Source organism: Ranitomeya imitator, chromosome 6 (genome assembly GCF_032444005.1).
Source record: "Ranitomeya imitator isolate aRanImi1 chromosome 6, aRanImi1.pri, whole genome shotgun sequence".
In the NCBI taxonomy this organism is placed as follows: Eukaryota; Metazoa; Chordata; class Amphibia; order Anura; family Dendrobatidae; genus Ranitomeya; species Ranitomeya imitator.
Window position 1 is genome coordinate 146,631,462 of NC_091287.1, and position 21,350 is coordinate 146,652,811.

At 44.5% G+C, this 21,350-nt stretch overlaps 1 protein-coding gene across 1 annotated transcript in view; it reads right to left on the minus strand.

The window, feature by feature from the left end:
• The window catches only part of VOPP1 (VOPP1 WW domain binding protein), a 176,615-nt gene extending 155,543 nt beyond the window's left edge, over positions 1–21,072 (minus strand). Inside the window, exon 1 of the mRNA XM_069730175.1 lies at positions 20,299–21,072. Coding sequence (XP_069586276.1) covers positions 20,299–20,349 — 51 coding nt within the window. The 5' untranslated portion in view covers positions 20,350–21,072. The remainder of the gene's footprint in view (positions 1–20,298) is intronic.
• Between the last annotated feature and the right edge of the window lie 278 nt (positions 21,073–21,350).

Sequence of the window (21,350 nt, forward strand, 5' to 3'; positions counted from 1 at the left end):
CTCTCCTTGACTATACTGACCCTGTGGAAATGTTTCACAGTCAAGAAATCACAACAAAAGCCTGTTAGATATTTAGGAAAGTAAGTGGCACATGACGCAAACAATTCATTACCCCCAACCATTCCCTGATTATCATGGGACAATTAGTTGGTTCAGGTTCAACAACAAGCTTCACTTTATAGTATACGTTTGGAAACTTTTATCTATAAATGCCGTATTACTGCACAACTATTAAGGCAGAAATTCACTTTGAAATCAGCAGAAAGGTACAAGGTTCCCTGCAGATATCTGTTTGATAAAATACATGTACGTATATTCATGTAACGGCTACAACTTGTATTTTTTACTTGGATTGTGAGAAGTTTCCTTACAATTACAAATGAACATCTTTCTCTGGATCTGAATGTTTGCCCCTTTTTAACATAAAAACACTTATACTCATCTCCCGTGGAGGCGGCGTTCCAGCCTGGGTTTGTTATGTCACATGAGCACCTGCGCCCAATCAGCACTAGCATCACTGTCCCCGCTTTCAGACAAAAAAGTAATCAACTTCCTCTTCATTACTTATACTGTATGTCCAAAATCCAAAACAGGATCAATGACCTTGGGGAGATCAAAACATCCAACACTGCGGAGACACCATCACGTGTTTCTCAACGCAGTTATTCAGAACACTGCCCCTATCCCTTATGGGAAATATGCAAATGCATGAAGAAAAGCCGCGGAGACACCATCACGTGTTTCTCAACGCAAGCAATAAATAGCCAGGTCTTTCACCAGGAAGGAACAACCACGGGAAGGGCAGCATCCAAAAAGGAAAACCACCTATGCCAAAACATGGTATCCATCCACAGACAGCTGTTTTGGGGTATTTGCCCCTCATCAGTGTGGGGTAGGAAACTGGCTATTAGGAGCAGTGCCTAGTAAAAGGACTATAAACATAAGGATGAATGACCTCGGGGAAATCAAAGCATCCGAAACTGCTGTCTGTGGATGGATACCATGTTTTGGCATAGGTGGTTTTCCTTTTTGGATGCTGCCCTTCCCGTGGTTGTTCCTTCCCAGTAAAAGACCTGGCTATTTAATGCTTGCGTTGAGAAACACATGATGGTGTCTCCGTGGCTTTTCTACATGCAAAATCCAAAACAGTGACACCAGTGCTGATTGGGAGCAGTGGTCTCCGTCAAAGACTACGCCAGAGTTTCTGTCCGACCTGAGCCACGACATGATGCTGAAAAATTAATTGTATGGCCTCTGTCCTGGCAGCATTTGTCTTTTCCGACATGCAGAAAAGGTGGCAGAACTCATTTTCTGACTGTCGGAAAATGACGAATACTGTAAGGACAGAGGTCATATGTTGATTTCTTTGGCTACATTTCGGTAATGGCTCTGTCGGCACTATGCCAGGGTTCTCATTGGAATCCATTTTTTCCTGGATTCTGAGAGAAACCACATTGCAATGCTCGATGAGGTCCCGTGTGTAAGTGTCATCCTACTCTTAGCTCTCCTGGTACATGATGTACGGGATATTTATGTTCTGTTTAGCTAAACGAAAACTTTTGGGTGTGTGACATCTGACTTTGAGTCTTATTACTTCTTCCATCTGTTCTGCACTTGCACAGATGGGAATAGGAACGTTGTATTACAGCACCACAACTGCCTCAGTCCCCATTGACCCCCATTAGGGATTGACTATGTACTGCAACTTCATTTTTACTAGGTGATATATATATACAGTTGTACTGAGTACTGAGTTAAGAGAGTTGTACAATGTTAGAAGATAGAAAAAGGAAAGCATAAAAAAAGTATGTCATGTGAAATATTTGTTTTTATGAATATGCCCCCCCTTCCCCCACTGCCACCTTTCCTCTCTGAATAGTGACAGTATTGCCTAAAGAGTAGTCATATAGGTAAAACTGCTTTGGGTGCACATCTACCGTAATATGTCTAGGAACCAAACCAGTTCTCATACTCTGTAACTTGCTACCCAATATCTTTGAATGGGCAGTTTTTCTTGATCAGCATTCTCCCAGCATCATGGGTGCTGGAACTCCTTTGCTTTCACTTCCCAGCATGTAGTGCATTTGACATTGTCCAGTTGAAGTGTATGCAAAGGACTCCAACTTTCACTAATCCGTGTCAGTATAAACTCTGCTGCTAGAGACAGATTGACAAGAGTTGAAGGTTGTGGGATCCACTTGTAAGGGGATTGAATAATTTTGCTGCTTTACCTTTCCTCCTTAATAGGTCCCGGTACCGTATGTTCTAGTGTAACATAAGTTAGTGTGTATTTGCTGCTATACCGTGGTACTGCTACATGAGTATATGTATTACCGCCTATATATAATGGTACTGCTACACTAATACTTGTATTACCGTTTCCTGTAAAACATACATATAATATGTTTCTTTGTGCAGTAATGAATATCTAGTGTTGTAATATTAGGTATTGTATTTTGTACTTTTGATAGGGAAAGTGTAGTGTTTATGTTTGACTACTAGATGGGGGGCACTATAGCATTTATAGTATATATGGAAACTTAGTGTAAGTAAATGGTTACTGTAGGAGAGGCTGCTGTGTGGTAAGCAAGTGTGTTATGTTAGGAAGTGCAGAAGGGCCTAGGCGCCTGAAGCGTCCACATGGGCTCTAAGCCCAGGACACTGCAGCAGCCGCGTAACGTTGCAAGTGGAGAATACAGTCATTCAGAGTCCTATAGGGACAGAAGGACAGTATACAGCAGCAGAGCTACTGCAGTTCGGAGTGGAAGAAAGGTAGCGGTCCGGGAAAGTACAGGGAGCAGATGGTTCAAGATGTGGTAGATCATTGCATGGGCAGATACTCTCAAATCCGGGGTGAAACGGATGAGAAGAATCCAGAAGTAGTGAGTCTGGACAAGAAGAATGCTGCGGTAGTGCCTAAGGCGTTATTACCCCGTACTGAAGGACATGGGGCTGAGTACAGGGAAGATGCAGGATGTGTACAGTATGGAGCATGATGTGTATGCTGATTCTGACAAGAATGTTCTGCAAAGTGCATTGAATAAAGGTCTTCGATTTGCATTTGAAACGGACTGTGTCTCAATTCTTGTAAAGACGACTACAGAATGTCCACCGCACCGCAGAGGAGTCCCTGACGGTGTAGAGAGAGAAGACACATATATGCTGACAGAAGAATGTTATTTTTCTGTGAGGGGAGGCCAGGACACAGAGAACCCGGTGTCCTCGGCCAGGACTACGGTCCTGGCCAAACCTTACACACTCTGCATGCTGAAATCCCATAACACGGAAGCTCGGGTCTGACTTTGGTAGAAAGTCAAGCACTTTCAGGGACATTCTTTGCACTTTTGGGTGATTTTGACACAAACTAATGTATAATAAAATAACCAGTCTTGGGCTGCTCACTCTTTTTTTTTTAAAGGAAATCAGTCAGCAAGTTTTTGCTATGTGTTCTGAGAGCAGCATAATGTAGGCAAAGAGACCCTGATTCCCGGGATGTGTCACTTATTGGGCTGTGTGTTTCTGTTTAAAAAAAACAAAACAGTATTTAATTATAATGAGATTAGCACTACCTGACTAGCCTCCTTGTGCTTACTAGTCCAACCATTCCCCACAACCGATTAGTGGCTTTCTGTCAATATACAGTGTACAGAGAAAGCTGTCAAGCAGTGGTGGGGGTAGGGTTAACATTAAAAGTTCTGCTAAATATGCAGCATAGAAAACTGATTCTGTCACAGCTGCTGCATCCAGTAAACTAAGTGATACAAAGAAAACAAGCCAAGGATAGTCATGTAGGATTGGAAGTGTCCTTTAAAATTATACTACCTGTCTAAAATGTAATTTCACCATCATGTCAACAGCCTGAAATATATCCATTATATATTTCTGCAAATAAAATATTGTATTAGGGAATTATTATTAATCTAGTACTCCAATATCATCTAGAATTGGTCACTATACAGTTAAACAGCCCAAACTAATTCATAGCTAATGTGCTATATAGGCAATCTGTAAGTCACTTAATTTAAAAATAATATTGTCTTACCTTAAAAAGATGTCTTCAGAGTAACACTAAATAGATATAAACATTCTGCCGAATTCGCAAAATCTTGCTTTTTGTGCTAGCCAAGTGGTGCCGTATATTTGACCGAGGTGTTGTAAGGGGTGTGCTGGGGGGCTAAGTTATGCCCTGCACCCCTTCATGTTCCTTCCTAATAAAATGGGTACGTTTTATGTGTAAAATGGTGTGTTATGCGGTACTGTTTTATTGTGTAGTAATACTCTAAATAATGTTATGATGTTTGTGTACTGTGTAAGTTATGTATCTTTATGGACTAGAGATAGAGATAGGGAAATATAGTGTTAAGATACCATCACACTCAGCGACGCAGCAGCGATATAGACAACGAGCCGATCGCTGGAGCGTCGCTGTTTAGGTCGCTGTAGAGACGTCAAACACAGCAGCTCCAGAACGATGCAGGAGCGATCCAGTGACGTAACGGCGACTCACTTATCGTTCTCGCTGGTTGTTCGCTCCATGTAAAACATTGCTGGCATGATTGCTTTTGATGTCAAACATGACGATACATGCTGACCTGATGACCAAATAAAGTTCTGGACTTCTAGCTCCGACCAGCAATGGCACAGCGGGATCCTGATCGCTGCTGCCTGTCAAACACAATGAGATCGCTATCCAGGACGCTGCAACGTCACGGATCGTTGTTGTTGTTCTCATTGCAAAGTTGCTGAGTGTGACGGTACCTTTAGAGTAAGGTTTAGTAAAAGTAATGGGTAATATACAGTTTAGTACAGTGGGGGGCACTATAAATTAGGAGATAAGATAAGGTTAGGATAAGAAGTAGAGGATTTCTGGGTAAAAGGAGCCAGGGTAGTTATAGTTGAGACACTTCCTGAGTTTAGTTAGAGTGTGGGATGATGAGAAGTGAGGTTGTTGCAGTAACAAGTTCAAGAGGAGCTCAGCAGTCCAGGGCCTCAAGGCCGAAGGTTACATGAGGACGAGAGGACAAGTGCAGCAAGAGAGTAATAGCAGCTAGGTACAGTGGGAAGACCTGGAATGTCCGAGACCTACAGTCTGAGAAGGATTGGAAAGCGCCATTCTCTGTTTCGCCCTCGGAGGGGAAAACGGCCAGGGAATCCCAGGCACAAACTAATCTGGCTAGTCGGGAAGCTGCGGTACCGGAAGGTATGGTATGGGAACAAGAAATTTCAGGAGGACAAGGTACAGCACAGAGGAAAGGATATATGATCAATGAGATTTACTGTGCTTTTACAGTATTGGGACCTGTTCTCTTCAACATATTCATTAATGATCTGGTAGAAGGTTTACACAGTAAAATATCGATATTTGCAGATGATACAAAACTATGTAAAGCAGTTAATACAAGAGAAGATAGTATTCTGCTACAGATGGATCTGGATAAGTTGGAAACTTGGGCTGAAAGGTGGCAGATGAGGTTTAACAATGATAAATGTAAGGTTATACACATGGGAAGAGGGAATCAATATCACCATTACACACTGAACGGGAAACCACTGGGTAAATCTGACAGGGAGAAGGACTTGGGGATCCTAGTTAATGATAAACTTACCTGGAGCAGCCAGTGCCAGGCAGCAGCTGCCAAGGCAAACAGGATCATGGGGTGCATTAAAAGAGGTCTGGATACACATGATGAGAGCATTATACTGCCTCTGTACAAATCCCTAGTTAGACCGCACATGGAGTACTGTGTCCAGTTTTGGGCACCGGTGCTCAGGAAGGATATAATGGAACTAGAGAGAGTACAAAGGAGGGCAACAAAATTAATAAAGGGGATGGGAGAACTACAATACCCAGATAGATTAGCGAAATTAGGATTATTTAGTCTAGAAAAAAGACGACTGAGGGGCGATCTAATAACCATGTATAAGTATATAAGGGGACAATACAAATATCTCGCTGAGGATCTGTTTATACCAAGGAAGGTGACGGGCACAAGGGGGCATTCTTTGCGTCTGGAGGAGAGAAGGTTTTTCCACCAACATAGAAGAGGATTCTTTACTGTTAGGGCAGTGAGAATCTGGAATTGCTTGCCTGAGGAGGTGGTGATGGCGAACTCAGTCGAGGGGTTCAAGAGAGGCCTGGATGTCTTCCTGGAGCAGAACAATATTGTATCATACAATTATTAGGTTCTGTAGAAGGACGTAGATCTGGGTATTTATTATGATGGAATATAGGCTGAACTGGATGGACAAATGTCTTTTTTCGGCCTTACTAACTATGTAACTATGTGCGAGGCCTGTGACTGAACTGGATGAGCTGAGTAAAGCTGTGTTGTTGAAAATGAACTTGGACTCTGATCATTGTGTGATGCTGATGGAAATCGGGACGCTACAACCTGAGGAGGACTCTAACCCAAAAGTGTGTGACTGGCACTGCACACACATCACACGGCAGATAAGACTTCGTAATTTCTTTGCGGGTTGCCAGGGTGTGGAAACATAACAGCCCTTCGCCATGACTACCACCCTGGTAACCTCACAGTGTTACCGAACAATGACATCAATAACGTGGTTACCATTGGGTAACAGCTCAGGAAAGCAGCAGCAGCGTTGGATTAGTGTAAAGAGCAAGATATCTTGAGGTCTCGCAAGACCTTACTCTTTCACTGCAAGAGTGGGGGAACTACAATACCCAGAGACAGTAGCAAAATTAGGATTATTTCGTCTAGAAAAAAGACTACTGAGGGGAGATCTTATAACCATGTATAAGTATATAAGAGGACAATACAAATATCTCTCCAAGGATCTGTTTATAACAAGGAAGGTGACGGTCACAAGAGTGCATTCTCTGCATCTGGAGGCGAGAAGGGTTTTCCAAAAGCATAGAAGAGGATTCTTTACTGTTAGGACAGTGAGAATCTGGAATTCCTTGCCTGAGGAGGTGGTGATTGCGAACTCAGTTGAGTTGTTCAAGAGAGGCCTAGATGTCTTCCTGGAACGTAACAATATTGTATCTTACAGCTATTAGGTTCTTTAGAAGGACGTAGATCTGGGGATTTATTCTGACGGAATATAGGCTGAACTGGATGGACAAATGTCTTTTTTCAGCCTTGCTAACTATGCTACTGTGTTACTATGTAAGTGCTCTGCATGCAGGGGTCCTACAACATAGAAAGTTGGGCCAGACTTTGGTAGATGGTTGGGCCAGACTTTGGGAGAAGGTTGGGCCAGACTTTGGGAGAAGGTTGGGCCAGACTTTGTTAGAAGGTTGTGCCAGACTTTGTTAGAAGGTTGTGCCAGACTTTGTTAGAAGGTTGTGCCAGACTTTGGGAGAATATTGGGGCAGACTTTGGGAGAAGGTTGGGCCAGACTTTGGGAGACGGTTGGGCCAGACTTTGGGAGACGGTTGGGCCAGACTTTGGGAGACGGTTGGGCCAGACTTTGGGAGACGGTTGGGCCAGACTTTGGGAGACGGTTGGGCCAGACTTTGGGAGACGGTTGGGCCAGACTTTGGGAGATGGTTGGGCCAGACTTTGGGAGACGGTTGGGCCAGACTTTGGCAGACGGTTGAGCCAGACTTTGGGAGACGGTTGAGCCAGACTTTGGGAGACGGTTGGGCCAGACTTTGGGAGATGGTTGGGCCAGACTTTGGGAGATGGTTGAGCCAGACTTTGGGAGATGGTTGAGCCAGACTTTAAGAGAAGGTTGGGCCCTTTCGGGTGTCATTAGGAGCACTTGTGATCAATTTGTACAGTAAAATTTTAAATAAAATCACCAGTCTGGGGCTGTCTACTCTCTTATTAAACAAAAGCCACAGATTGATGATAAGTGCTCTTTAAAGCCCAAACAACTATCTAAGTGATATCGTCATTATCAATGTAATTATATTTGCATAGCCGGAGATTTCATGGCACACAGAGCCCAAAAGCATCTGCCTTGGTCGACTCTTCTAATAAAATCTCCAGAATGAATAGACCCACTGTACTGTGCATTACAACAACTGCACTTATGATCTTCTGCTGCCCTGCAAGAAACCCATTGCTTCAAGCACTATAATTCAATATTGGAGAAGATAATATTATTGGGCTTTTGACAACCTTTTATTGATTTCTACCAAAGAGAGAACGAATGTTACACATAATGGATACTAGAGACAAAATGGAATTTGATCTTGGTGGACCTCATAAAACACTTGATCAAAATGTAAAATGGTAACACAGGTAAAACGAGGATAAAATAAGAAGGCAAGAACTAATCATATCTTGATCCTTCAAGTTCCATTTAAGAAGAGCAAATTCTAATGGCCTTACAATACTTATCCGTGCAAATAGACAACACTGCAGCTATATAAAATCTAATCTGAATTCTAAGCAAGATATCAACATTTTACATTTTGATTATTTTTTAATGTCCCATTCAACATTAAACTATAGCAGTAAAATATCTATAATACATAACCTGTAGCTCCTCTATAAACAGTTTCTTGGTAGGAGGAAAATCCTAAAGATTTGTATCCTTCCTTTTTTGGATATTTTTTGGCTATTCTGCCAATGACTTTCACAAGACACAGCCTCCATCCCTGTCTAGATTCTCATTAAATATAATCGATTCTGAATGAAAACTCTAAATACTGTATATATTTGGCTTGATTTTACAGATTTCCATCTCAGCTTGTTTCTTTTTTTAGGTCATACATTATTATTACATTACTAGATGGTGGCCCAATTCTAACGCATCGGGTATTCTAGCGTATGTATGTATATAGCAGCCACATAGTATATAGCACAGGCCACATAGTTTATAGGAGCCATGTAGTATATAGCAGACACGCAGTCTATAACACAGCCACGTAGTATATAGCACAGCCATGTAGTATATAACACAGCCCACGTAATATATAACACAGCCCAAGTAATTTATAGTACAGCCCATGCGGAAGGTGAGAATATAACACAGCCCACGCAGTATATAACACAGCTCACATAGTATATTACACTGCCCACGTAGTATATAGCAGCCACGCAGTATATAACACTGCCCACGTAATATATAACACAGCCCAAGTAATTTATAGTACAGCCCACGCAGTATATAACACAGGCCACATAGTATATAACACAGCCCACGCAGTATATAACACTGCCCACATAGTATATAACAGCCCACGTAGTATATAGCAGCCACGCAGTATATAACACAGCCCACGTAATATATAGCACAGCCCATGCAGTATATAACACAGCCCACGTAGTATATAGCAGTGTGGGCACCATATCCCTGCTAAAAAAAATAATTAAAATAAAAAATAGTTATATACTCACCCTTCCGTTGTCCAGTGAAGCTGTCCCTATGCGCGCGCTGCTGCCGCCAGCTTCCATTCCCAGAGATGCATTGTGAAATTACCCAGATGACTCAGTGGTCTCGGGAGACTGTTAAGTCTTCTGGGTAATTTCGCAATGCATCTCTGGGAAGAGAAGCTGGCAGCAGCCGCGCGCGCATCGGCGGACGATGGAAGGTGAGAATAGCAGGTTTTTTGTTTTTTTATTATTTTTAACATTAAATCTTTCATACTTCCCTGATTGGTCGCCCCGGCGGGCTGCCTGGGCGCGACCAATCAGCGATATTGGGGCGGGATTTAATTAAATCCTGTGCCAATGTCACTGATTGGTCACGTCGGCTGGGCGCAACCAATCAGCGAAGCGCTATTTAAAACCGGCGCCAATATCGCTGATTGGTCGCGCCGGCTGTCCGCGACCAGTCAGCGAAGTGGTGGGACCGGAGCGAGCTGCTGGAAAAGCTGCTGCGGAGGCGACGGGAGGTGAGAATATCATGATTTTTTTATTATTATTATTTTTAACATTATATCTTTTTACTATTGATGCTGCATAAGCAGCATCAATAGTAAATCTTGCACTAATGTCGCTGTTTGGTGGCGCCGGCTGGACGCAACCAATTAGCGAACCTTGATTTAAATCCCGTGGCAATGTGGCTGATTGGTCGCGCCGGCTTATCGCGACCAATCAGCGAAGCGTGATTTAAATCCCACGCCAATGTCGCTGAATGGTCGCGCCGGCAGGGCGAGACCAATCAGCGAAGCGTGATTTAAGTCCTGCGCCAATGTCGCTGATTGGTTGCACCAGCTGGCCACGACCAATCAGCAAAGCGTAATTTAAATCCCACGCCAATGTCGCTGATTGGTCGCGCCGGCAGGGCGCAACCAATTGGCGAACCGGTTTAAATCCCATGGGAATGTTGCTGATTAATTGCGCCGGCTTGCCGCGCGCAGTCAGCGAAGCGTATTTAAATCCCGCGCCAATGTCGCTGATTGGTCGTGCCGGCTGGCCGTGCCCAATCAGCAAAGCGATGGGACAGGAGCATCGCAAGCTGCAGGAAAAGCTGCTGCGGAGGCGACGGAAGGTGAGAATATCGTGATTTTTTATTATTTTTAACATATCTTTTTACTATTGATGCTGCATAGGCAGCATCAATAGTAAAAAGTTTGTCACACAGGGTTAATAGCAGCTTTAATAGACTGCGTTACATCACGTTATGCCGCGGTGTAACGCAGTCAGTTTAACGGACTGCTAGAAAGCCATGTGGTTGGTGGGTGCTGACTGGCAGGGGGGGAGTATAGAGGGGGCACTGAGTGCAGGGGAGTAGGGAGCGGTAATTTCGTGGCCGGACTGTGCCCGTCGCTCCCAAGAGTGCATTGCGGTCTCGCGAGATGATGATGTAGCGGTCTCGTGAGACCACACGTTATCTTGCGAGACCGCAATGCATGGACTGTCGCGAGGAGCGGGAAAGGCCTGGGCTGTATCAGGGGGGCCGACAGAAGGTGAGTATATAATGATTTATTATTATTTTTTTATAATTTTTAACATTAGATCTTTTTACTATTGATGCTGCATAGGCAGCATCAATAGTAAAAAGTTGGTCACACGGGGTTAAAAGCAGCATTAACGGAGTGCGTTACACCGCAGCATAACGCGGTCCGTTAACGCTGCCATTAACCCTGTGTGAGCACTGACTGGAGGAAAGTATGGAGCGGGCACTGATGGCTGGGGAGTAGGGAGAGACTAATTCTCGGCCGGACTGTGCCCGTCGCTGATTGGTCGCGGCCGTCAGGGATAGAAAGACAGACAAAAAGACAGACAGAAAGACAGACAGACAGACGGAAGTACCCCTTAGACAATTATACAGTAGATTCAGATTTAGCTCTCTAATGTGTACATATGCTTAAAAATATTTAAATAGAAAATAGCCCCCTCAGTGGAATGCCTTGGGCCGCATGAGATTCTAGGAAACACTCACTGAATTGTCAGCTTTCGCTTAACGATACATTTTAAAGGGGTTATCCATAATGCAGACAACAGCTCCAAAAATTGAAATCAGCAAAGTGCCAAGGCAAACAGATAATACGTTTGGAGACAATATATGGAATGAAGTGGTAGTTCCAGCTCCTTAAAATTCAAAGTCTTTATTTTCCAAGTTAAAACTTCATAGTCATAGAATCCTTGTAAATCATGGATGCATAGGCAGCGAAAAAGAAAGGTATAAGCAACGCGTTTCAATCAATTAAGATCTTTATCACAGCTGGAAACTTGGAAAATAAAGACTTTGATTTTTAAGGAGCTGAAACTACCACTTCATTCCATATATTGTTTCCACTGCATGTCAGGTCAGGACTAGAGATGAGCAGTGTTCGAGTCAAACTGTTCGCCAATCTCAAATTCGAGCTGTTTTGGGCGGTGTTCGAGTCGTTCGACGAACCCGAACAATTTGCTTAAAATTCGGCTGTTCGAGTTTCTGTTTGATAACTGTTCGTTCACAAAAAGCCTTGCTTGATTTGCACATTAAAACTGTTTATCATTGTTAATAGACTGTTTCAGTGTATAGTGGGCGGGGGGGGGCGGGGGATAGATCTGTGCTGAAATAACGCCGATCTCCATTTTTTTTCCCCGCATTTACAGTGGGGCGGTGCAGTCTCTCAGCCTATCAGCAGTGCACACACACAGCAATGTGCATGTGATGCACACAAGCAAGGGCATGTGTCATTGGCTGTGTATGTCACATGTCCTTGCCCTATAAGAACCAGCCATTTGCCCCATCGCCACCATTTCCTCACTGCTGCAGCTTAGTGTTAGACGACACCGCTGCTGCTGTGGCCGATATACAGAAAAAGAGTGTTTTTTGGAGTGAATTGTCAGAGAGATAGGTTTAGGGAGTCGGTCAGAAGGAGTCGGGACTAGTTGTAATATCAGCCCTTTTCAGGGTAGGTTACAGCAGTTCATAGCACTGTTTGCCAGGCAGGTCTGTGCCAGGGCTGTGCAAGTGTTTGTCACAGCATTTGGTGTAATATAGCTCAGCCAATCCTTGTGGGCAAGTAGCATTGTCTGATAGTCATCTGAGTAGCCCGCCTGTGAAACTAGCTACACCGCCTGTGTATCTCTATTTTCACTGCATCTAATCCAGTTAATAGTTTAGGGCCTAGGAGCAGTGTCTGCACATCAGCAGAGTAGCCCGCCTGTGAAACAAACTATAACGCCTGTGTATCTCTATTTTCACTGCATCTAATCCAGTTATTAGTTTAGGGCCTAGGAGCAGTGTCTGCATGTCAGCAGAGTAGCCCGCCTGTGAAAAAAACTATACCGCCTGTGTATCTCAATTTTCACTGCATCTAATCCAGTTATTAGTTTTGGGCCTAGTACCACAGTTTGGCCATTCAGTTCTGCTCGGTTTTCATCCATCGGTTGTTGTGCCAACAACTACAGATACAGAGTTGCCAATTAGTTAAGCACTAAAAATGAGTGGCAAAAGGCCTGCTGCTGGTGGAAAGTGGAAAGGGGAATAGGCTTGTTGGAAAGGTTGTGTCCGTGGGGTAGGTGGTAAAGCAACAGTAACATCTGCATAAGATAGACCATCTTCCAGCCAAAGTAAGATGTCTACTTCTTTTCGTGGACAATCTGATATGATCCCTTTCTTACAACCATCGCTACAAGCATCGCCAAAAATTGCAGATGAGGCACAAAAACAGCAGGTGCTTGAATGGATATCAAGTGCTCGTTCAAGTGGGATCTCCTCCATGTCAACTTCAACATCACAACTACTCCAGTCCTCAGAGTTGTCACCCCTTCACATTTGCTTCCTCACAGCTCCAAAGTCTCCAGCTGCCCGTCTGAGCATGGGGTAACACACATGGTTGAGTCTGTAGAGCTGTTTACGCATACTATAGCCTGGGAATCAGAGGTCTGCTCCAGAGCTTCTGTGAATCCAGATGAGGAAATGATCTGCACTGATGCCCAGAATCTTTGTGAGTCGGATCCAGGCCCAGATGAAGAAGGTTCTGATCATAATGTAGACCCTCGTTCCCAAACTGTAACTCCTGTTGGTGGAGACAATGAGGAAGATGATGGTGAGACTGAGATACCTGATTGGAAGAAAACTTGACTTTTCGGTCGGGGCAGGAAGAGGTTGGCTCTGAGGACGACGGGTGTAAGAACACACAGGATGATGATGACAAGGTTGTAGACCCCACTTACTGTCAACCCCCAGTCCGCCAGTCCATGAGGTCAGCAGAGGAGGTGGAGGAGGATGCTAGTGACGAGTCTGATGATGAGGTAACGGTGCGCCTTCCTGGACAGAGACGGAGTACTGGAAGCAAGTCAACAACTGCATCCTCAACCCCAACTGTGCCTCAGACCAGAAGTCGGGTTGGCTCTTCAGCTCGCATGGGCTCTAAGCCTTGCATAGCCTGGGCATTTTTTGACATTGCAAAGGATGACCCAACTCATGTTGTCTGTAAGATTTGTCAACAAAATCTCAGTAGAGGCCAAATAATCACTAGCTTGAGTACTTCGTGCATGAACCGTCACATGGATATGAGGCATAAGTTACAGTGGGAAGCTTACTCTGCTACAATGCGGCCTAGTGGGCCGGGTCAACCACCGTCTGCCCCATCAAGTGCATCTGCATCCTCTTCATCCTCTGTGACAGTCGCACATGGTTTTGGATGCAGACCTTCCACCTCTTTACCCGCAACAGCCAGTGTGATTGGCAGGTCGTCAGGACATTTCCTAGTGGAAACACCTGCTGGTGTTGAGCGCTCTCCGACATCGACACCACATTTTGATCAAGGCAACATAACTTCTCCGCCTGCACCTTCCTCACAGACCAGCAGTTTGCCGGGGACACCCTACTCAACTCCGTCTAAGCACGGCAGCCAGCCCTCAGTCTCTCAGCTGTGGACAAGTTCACCCGCTGAAATGCAATGTGCCCACACGGTGGAATTCAACTCTGCACATGTTGCAGCGACTGTGGCAGCACCGACGAGCCCTGGTGCAATAAGTTATGACGTATAGCCTGGGCCAATGAGATCAAGAGGTGGGGCAAATCACGCTGCAGGAGTGGTCTCAGATCAGGGAACTATGCACCCTTCAGTTTTGAAATAGCAACGAAGATATTTAGTGCTGAAGATGCCATAATCAGCATTACCATTCCAGTGATTTACATGCTGGAGCATACCTTACACAGTGTTCGGAGTCAGGTGGTGGAACAAGAGGAGGAGGAGGAGGAACAGGAGGAGTCGTATGCGGAAGGGATCATATCTCCAAGGTCAAGAAGGTTGGCAGCACCAACGCGGCTGGCATTGGAGTCTGGGGGAGAGGGGTTACCGTGGGCACATGGTAGCAGCCAAACTGTTGAGGAAGGTGCATGAGGCGAGGAAGAATTGGAGGATGAACTGGCGCTGGGCATGGAAGACTCATCAGATGAGGGAGACCTTGAACAAATTTCTGTTGTGCGAGGTTGGGGGGAGAGGGTAGACGAAAGAAGCATGATTCTCACCTCGCCACCACCAAGACAACAAGGACTTGGTCCTCCTGGATGCACAAGACACATAAGTGCCTTCTTGCTGCCCTACCTGCAACATGACCCTCAGATTGTCAGAATCTGAAGTAATGCCGACTACTGGGTTGCCACACTCTTAGATTCCCAGTACAAAAGCAAATTTGGCGAAATAATTCCTGCCATAGAAAGGGATTCACGCATGCAGGAGTATCAGCAGAGACTGTTACAGAATCTAACATCTGCTTTTCCACAAAACACCAGTGGTGCACGTAGTTAATCTCTGAGTTCTAACTTGCCAACCGTGGGACTATCGAGTTATCACTCAAACCGTAACAGTTAAATCGTATCTGGTGGTAACAGCAATTTTTTCCAATCGTTTCAAGATTTTTTAGACCATCCTTTGCAAGGCCACAGGAGACAAGAAGTCTGACGCACAGCTGACGCCTAGAGAGGATGGTACAAGAGTATCTCCAAGTTAACATCGATGCCATGACTGTGGAACTGGACCCTTGCTCATTTTGGGCTTCCAATCTTGAAAAATGGCCTGAGCTCACCACTCGCGCCTTGGAGATCTTGTTGTGCCCGGCAGCCAGCGTTCTCTCTGAACGTGTGTTCAGCGCTGCTGGTCATGTGCTGACAGATAAGCGCACGCGGCTGTCCAGTGACAATGTAGACAGACTAACATTCATCAAGATGAACAAATCCTGGATCCGCAAGGACTTTTCTACCTCTTTGTCATCTTGGGGAGACTAAAAGCTTGATGATTTTTGAAAATCACCTCATCAACCGTTTTAAAAAAACTCTGGCGAAATAGATGCCACTTAATTGGTGTCTGTGGCCGAATTTTGGAAAAAATTGAGACTCTTTTATTTTGTCCCCTTGCTGAGTTTTACATGACGTTGCCATCGTCAATTCCAGGTGGGTGGGGTCGTCTGCAGAGTTGTTTCCTCATACTATGGCCTGGGATTCAAAGCTTCAGTGCCTGCTAGCCAGCAGAGTAGCCCAGCCACCCACCGCCTGTTTTTAGCCCAGCCACCCACCGCCTGTTTACCTAAGTGCTATTTTTAACGGCATGTAGCCCAGGAAATCCTTTTGGGCCTAATGGAATTTGGTGCTATTCAGCAGCGTACTTCACCCATGAAGCAAGCTACACCACCTGTTTACCTAAGTACTATTTTTTAACGACATCTAGCCCAGGAAATCGTTTTGCACCTAATAGCATTTTGTGCTACTCAGCAGAGTACCCCACCCATGAAGCAAGCTACACTGCCTGTTTGCCTAAGTACTATTTTTTAACGACATCTAGCCCAGGAAATCATTTTGGGCCTAGTAGAATTTGGTGCAATGCAGCAGCGTACCCCACCCATGAAGCAAGCTACACCGCCTGTTGATCTAATTACTAATTTTTAACTGCATCTAGCCCAGGAAATCCGTTTGGGCCTAGTAGAATTTAGAGATACTCAGCAGCGTACCCCACCCATGAAGCAAGCTACACCGCCTGTTTACCTAACTACTATTTTGTAATGGCATCTAGCCCAGGAAATCCGTTTGGGCCTAGTAGAATTTAGTGATACTCAGCAGTGTACCCCACCCATGAAGTAAGCTACACCGCCTGTTGATCTAATTACTAATTTTTAACTGCATCTAGCCCAGGAAATCCGTTTGGGCCTAGTAGAATTTAGAGATACTCAGCAGCGTACCCCACCCATGAAGCAAGCTACACCGCCTGTTTACCTAACTCCTATTTTGTAATGGCATCTAGCCCAGGAAATCCGTTTGGGCCTAGTATAATTTAGTGCTAGTCGTGGGTACATGACTAAGGGTACCGTCACACAGTGGCACTTTGATCGCTAGGACAGCACGATCCGTGACGTTCCAGCGATATCCTTACGATCTCGCTGTGTCTGACACGCTACTGCGATCAGGGACCCTGCTGAGAATCGTACGTCGTAGCAGATCGTTTAAAGCTTTATTTCGTCGCTGGATCTCCCGCTGACATCGCTGAATCGGCGTGTGTGACGCCGATTCAGCGATGTCTTCACTGGTAACCAGGGTAAACATCGGGTTATTAAGCGCAGGGCCGCGCTTAGTAACCCGATATTTACCCTGGTTACCAGTGTAAATGTAAAAAAAAAAAACACTACATACTTACATTCTCGGTGTCTGGTCATGTCCCTCGCCTTCGGCTTCCCGCACTGGTGAGCGCCGGCCAGCCGTAAAGTACAGCGGTGACGTCACCGCTCTGCTTTCCGGCTGTCCGGCGCTCACTGTCAGTGCAGAGAAGCACAGCGCCGAGGGACGCGACAGGAATGTAAGTATGTAGTGTTTTTTTTTTTTTTACGTTTACGCTGGTAACCAGGGTAAACATCGGGTTACTAAGCGCGGCCCTGCAAAATGAATTCTTGCCCCGGGTGCCAGAAACCCTAGATACACCTCTGACCTCAAAGTCACCAACACTCTGATGACTCAGTGACTGCCGAGCTCCAACCTTCCCTGGTGTTAACAGCAACACAAAAATGGTGAGCCACAAGCGTCATGGCATGGGTGTCCATGGCCAAGTGGCTGCATGCAAAGCTGGACTGCACCAGTGATAATGAGTCTGGAGAACATTGCCTGTCTGGATAAATTGTGCAAACTGGAAAGTTTGATGGAGGAAGGAAAACGCAGTGGGGTTGTTTTTTAGACGTTGGCCTAGGGTCCTAAAGATCCATTCCCTCAGGCTGATAAGCAGAGGACAAGTATTCAAAGGACCGATCACAGCCAGTCACCCTTTAAAGTTGTCAAAGTTTGATTTTTTTTCCTCACAAAGTAGGATAAAAGATTTTTTATGTTTAAAGAAAGATTGTTTGTACCTGAGCAAATGTAGACTAAAATATGTATAGCTGTGTTGGCATGAAGTTTGTTCTTTAAACAATTGTTCAATCTGCAACACACTTTAAAGGGAACCTGTCACTAGATTGATGCTGTCCAAACCATGGGCTGGTTGCATGACTGTTGCCAGGTAAGTTTAAAGCCCCCATACACATCTGACTAATATCAACCGAACCTGATGATATTGACAGGTAAGGCTAATGGTCCAGTGGGTAATGGGGTGCCAATTTATTGTCCGAAGAGGTGATGATAGTGCATGTCCAATTTCTCACCCAATCACAATGTTCTCCCAGAGATAAGCCTCTGGCCAACGTGTCAGCCAAAACCTCATTAGGCCTCCAGCCATATAATGTATCGCCAGCTTTACTTGTGAAATGCTGTGGAGTTTCAGAATAAACATAGTTTGAAAAGCTGGCCTGGAGTCACAAAAAGGGCCCGACAAGTCTGGTGAACCCTTCTCCAGTGACTTGTCAAGTCTCTCCCATGCATGTACATTAGGAACGATCTGACGGTTATTCTAATTATTTTATTAGAAAAGTACCACAGTTTAAGTAAATATTTGCTATAAACTGAGATGAAAAAAAGTTGCAAATGATGGCGCACTTTTGGACAACAATGTATAACTTCCAAATTGGGGAGAACCCCAAATAAACCCCCACCAGAAGACCATAAAATTTAACTTTTATTTCTATGAATGAAAATAAAGTATGTACAAAAGGGTATCAAATGTTTTGTCCCTAATCTGTCTCAGAAGTCTGCAGTTATTTTATGCAGCATTCCTGATCATTTATAGTTAGAAAGTGTATAGCACCCGGTATGCTAATACATATTCACAGAATAGGGCAACAAATTTTAGCACCAGCTTCCCCCCAACATGTTTCCCAATGTTTTATGGTCGTCTAGTGAGGGTTTATTTGGGGTTCTCCCCAATTTGGAAATTATACATTACATCTCATTCCAAAGACCATCTTAGTTCCGCTGTTATGTTTGCTAGAACAATGTATAACTCATAATGTACTGAAAGTGGGTGTGGTCTGTAGCTTAGCTAACACCTAAAGTAGAAAATTATGCAAATTTATGCAAACCAGGTGTATAGCTAGTCTTCTTACTTTAGGATAGTCCAAAATGCAACAAATTATTATGAGTTGTGAGTTTTTTTAATTTAATTTGGCAAAATTCCCTCCAAACGGACTTGTCTTTTAGAATGGTGTGCGACATGCAAGTCGTTATAAAGGTGGGTCATAGTTTCTTTGTCTGTGGCTCAATTTTTTTTTTTTTTTTTTAAAGGGTGTCTGTAGGGACGTGGGGCACAAATACACAAATGTGACTTTAAGAAATAAAACTCAGGGATTGTGAAGCGCGGAAGGAGTCGCGGAAGATTTATTGATGATTGAAGAAGCGGGATATTTATCGATAATTGTAATGATATTCATGATCCAGGCAGCACCTCTTTCTAGAAACCTGTTGTCTACATCCCGAAATGTCAAATGACAAGTGCATTCTTTTACTTAACCGTCACACGTCTATAAGGTTGTGCCTTGCTCTAGCCGGACCGGATACACAGCTGCTCTGTTTGAATTTCACTTTTTGACCTCATTTACATGTACAACAGTGGAGTATTGATCACGACAACAACAGAAATTATTAATAACCCCGAGCCTTAACAAATCTGTTCTGCTTTCCAGGGTAAGAGGCACAAACCAGTTAAAGTTACACTAGTCCATTCACACAGTGAATACAATGCATCCATACATGTCACATAATAATAACTAGCTTGTAAGCAAATATAACGCATGTAAAACGCGTGGGAGAAGAAAGGTGCTTAGAATAAAATAGAGAAATCACAGCTCTCTGGGAGAACAATGGTCGCACACATGCAGGAAGAGTACAGGAGCAGTAAGGCCTTACATTTCGTACTATGCTGAGTACAGGCTTTTATTTTTTCCTGCTGTAAATAATGAATGAAACAAAGGAAAGGCTGCAGCTGGCAAGAGAAGCAAGAAGACATTTAGATGGCCTTGCCCCCGAGTCCAGACACCTAGCTACATTGCTAATGCACATCTCAGCTGCTGCGGAGCCTCTTTAAAGACAGCACTGACGGTGGTCCTAAAAGTATTTAGAAGTGCCATTTCTTTTAGAGTATAAAAGATGTTCTGCAGCAGTTATTACTTTGCAATCATTGGTAAATATGTAAATGTGGACTATGAGAAAAGGTACCGGGGATGGGGAGGCATGAACTAATGTCAAGAGGGATTTTGTTATTTCGGATGTATCCAATGCTTCCATACACAATGAATTATACAAGTTGACTAATCTGTTAGAAGTGACACCCTTGCTCATCAGGTATAGACATAGTAGGAGGGCGTCACTGGGCGCCTTAGCTGAAGATTTTAGAGCCATATATAGAAGCCAGGAGAGCAGTTTGTGCAACAAAGGAGGGTGGATGTTGGGAGATCTCTGGAATAGAAACTGCTTTCCATAATTTGTAATATCACATCATGTCGCAATATGGTGAGCGGATGACATCCATAATTGAGGACAACCCCCAGCAGTGTGACAGTAGTCCTGGCTGTGACCTGTGCTTACCTCCAGCAGCAGTGACAGCAAGAAGAAACCAGCACACTGCAAACTCTTCATGTCTCAAGCACTTCCTTTAAGACATCAACCCAGTGATCAGCCCTTCTTCGCCCAGCATCGATGGCCACCAGTTCTCCACAGATAGTAATGACAGCAGTAGAGTTCCCCCCCAAAAAAAACAAATTACTGCTCCAGCCTTTAGTTTAGGGTGTCCTCCATTTGTTGTGAACTCACATAGCGGGTTCTAGATCATCAGGACAATCAATACAAAAGCAGAGTATAGAAGATTGACCGTGGGACTCCGGCGCTGGTTACAGGCTCATCCTCATCAGATGACGGAGGGGGCGAGGATGCTGATCATGTGCGAAAGCGAACACAAAAAAAAAGGATGCGGGAGGGGACGGGAAAAATGAAGAAAGAAATAGCAGCTGGGAAGGGAAGGCAGGATGGAATTGTAAGCTTGATCCCTGATGGAAATGGACGGAGAGGAAAGCCTGAGAACACACAGCGAGGAGGGGATTAGGAGGAGGGGGTGCTGGCCTTTTACACCTCCCTCCCTCCTTCCCTCCCTGTCGGGTTTCTCTATGGCAGCAGTAATGAGATCTTTCATATTACATTATTATTGTTGCCGTGTCAGTGGCCTGTGAAGCATCCAGTGATGGTACAGACTGTACTGCCGGGCTCTGCTCCATGTCATGGGATTAATGCAGTGTCTATGGCCATACAGCACCTAACACCGAGCGCTCCATTCCTCATGGTGTGTCTGCTGGAGCTCACTGAGCCGAGATATTGCAATAAAGAAGCAAGTTAAGTGAAAGCAGTCAGAGGGGAGCGCAGAGGAATTGACCCAGGGAAGGGGAGATGAAAGGGAGTTGTCGAGAGATATTGCAATAGGGTTACCTTTATCTCATTAATTAGGTTCACCCTTATACAGTGCTCCACACCGGGGTTTCCGTTAGATTCCCCGAAAAACTGTATCCCAACTGACTGTGCACACCGTCTGGCCTCCATCCTATCAGTATCCATTGGTTTCAGACATGCATAAAAACATGGTTAAAAAT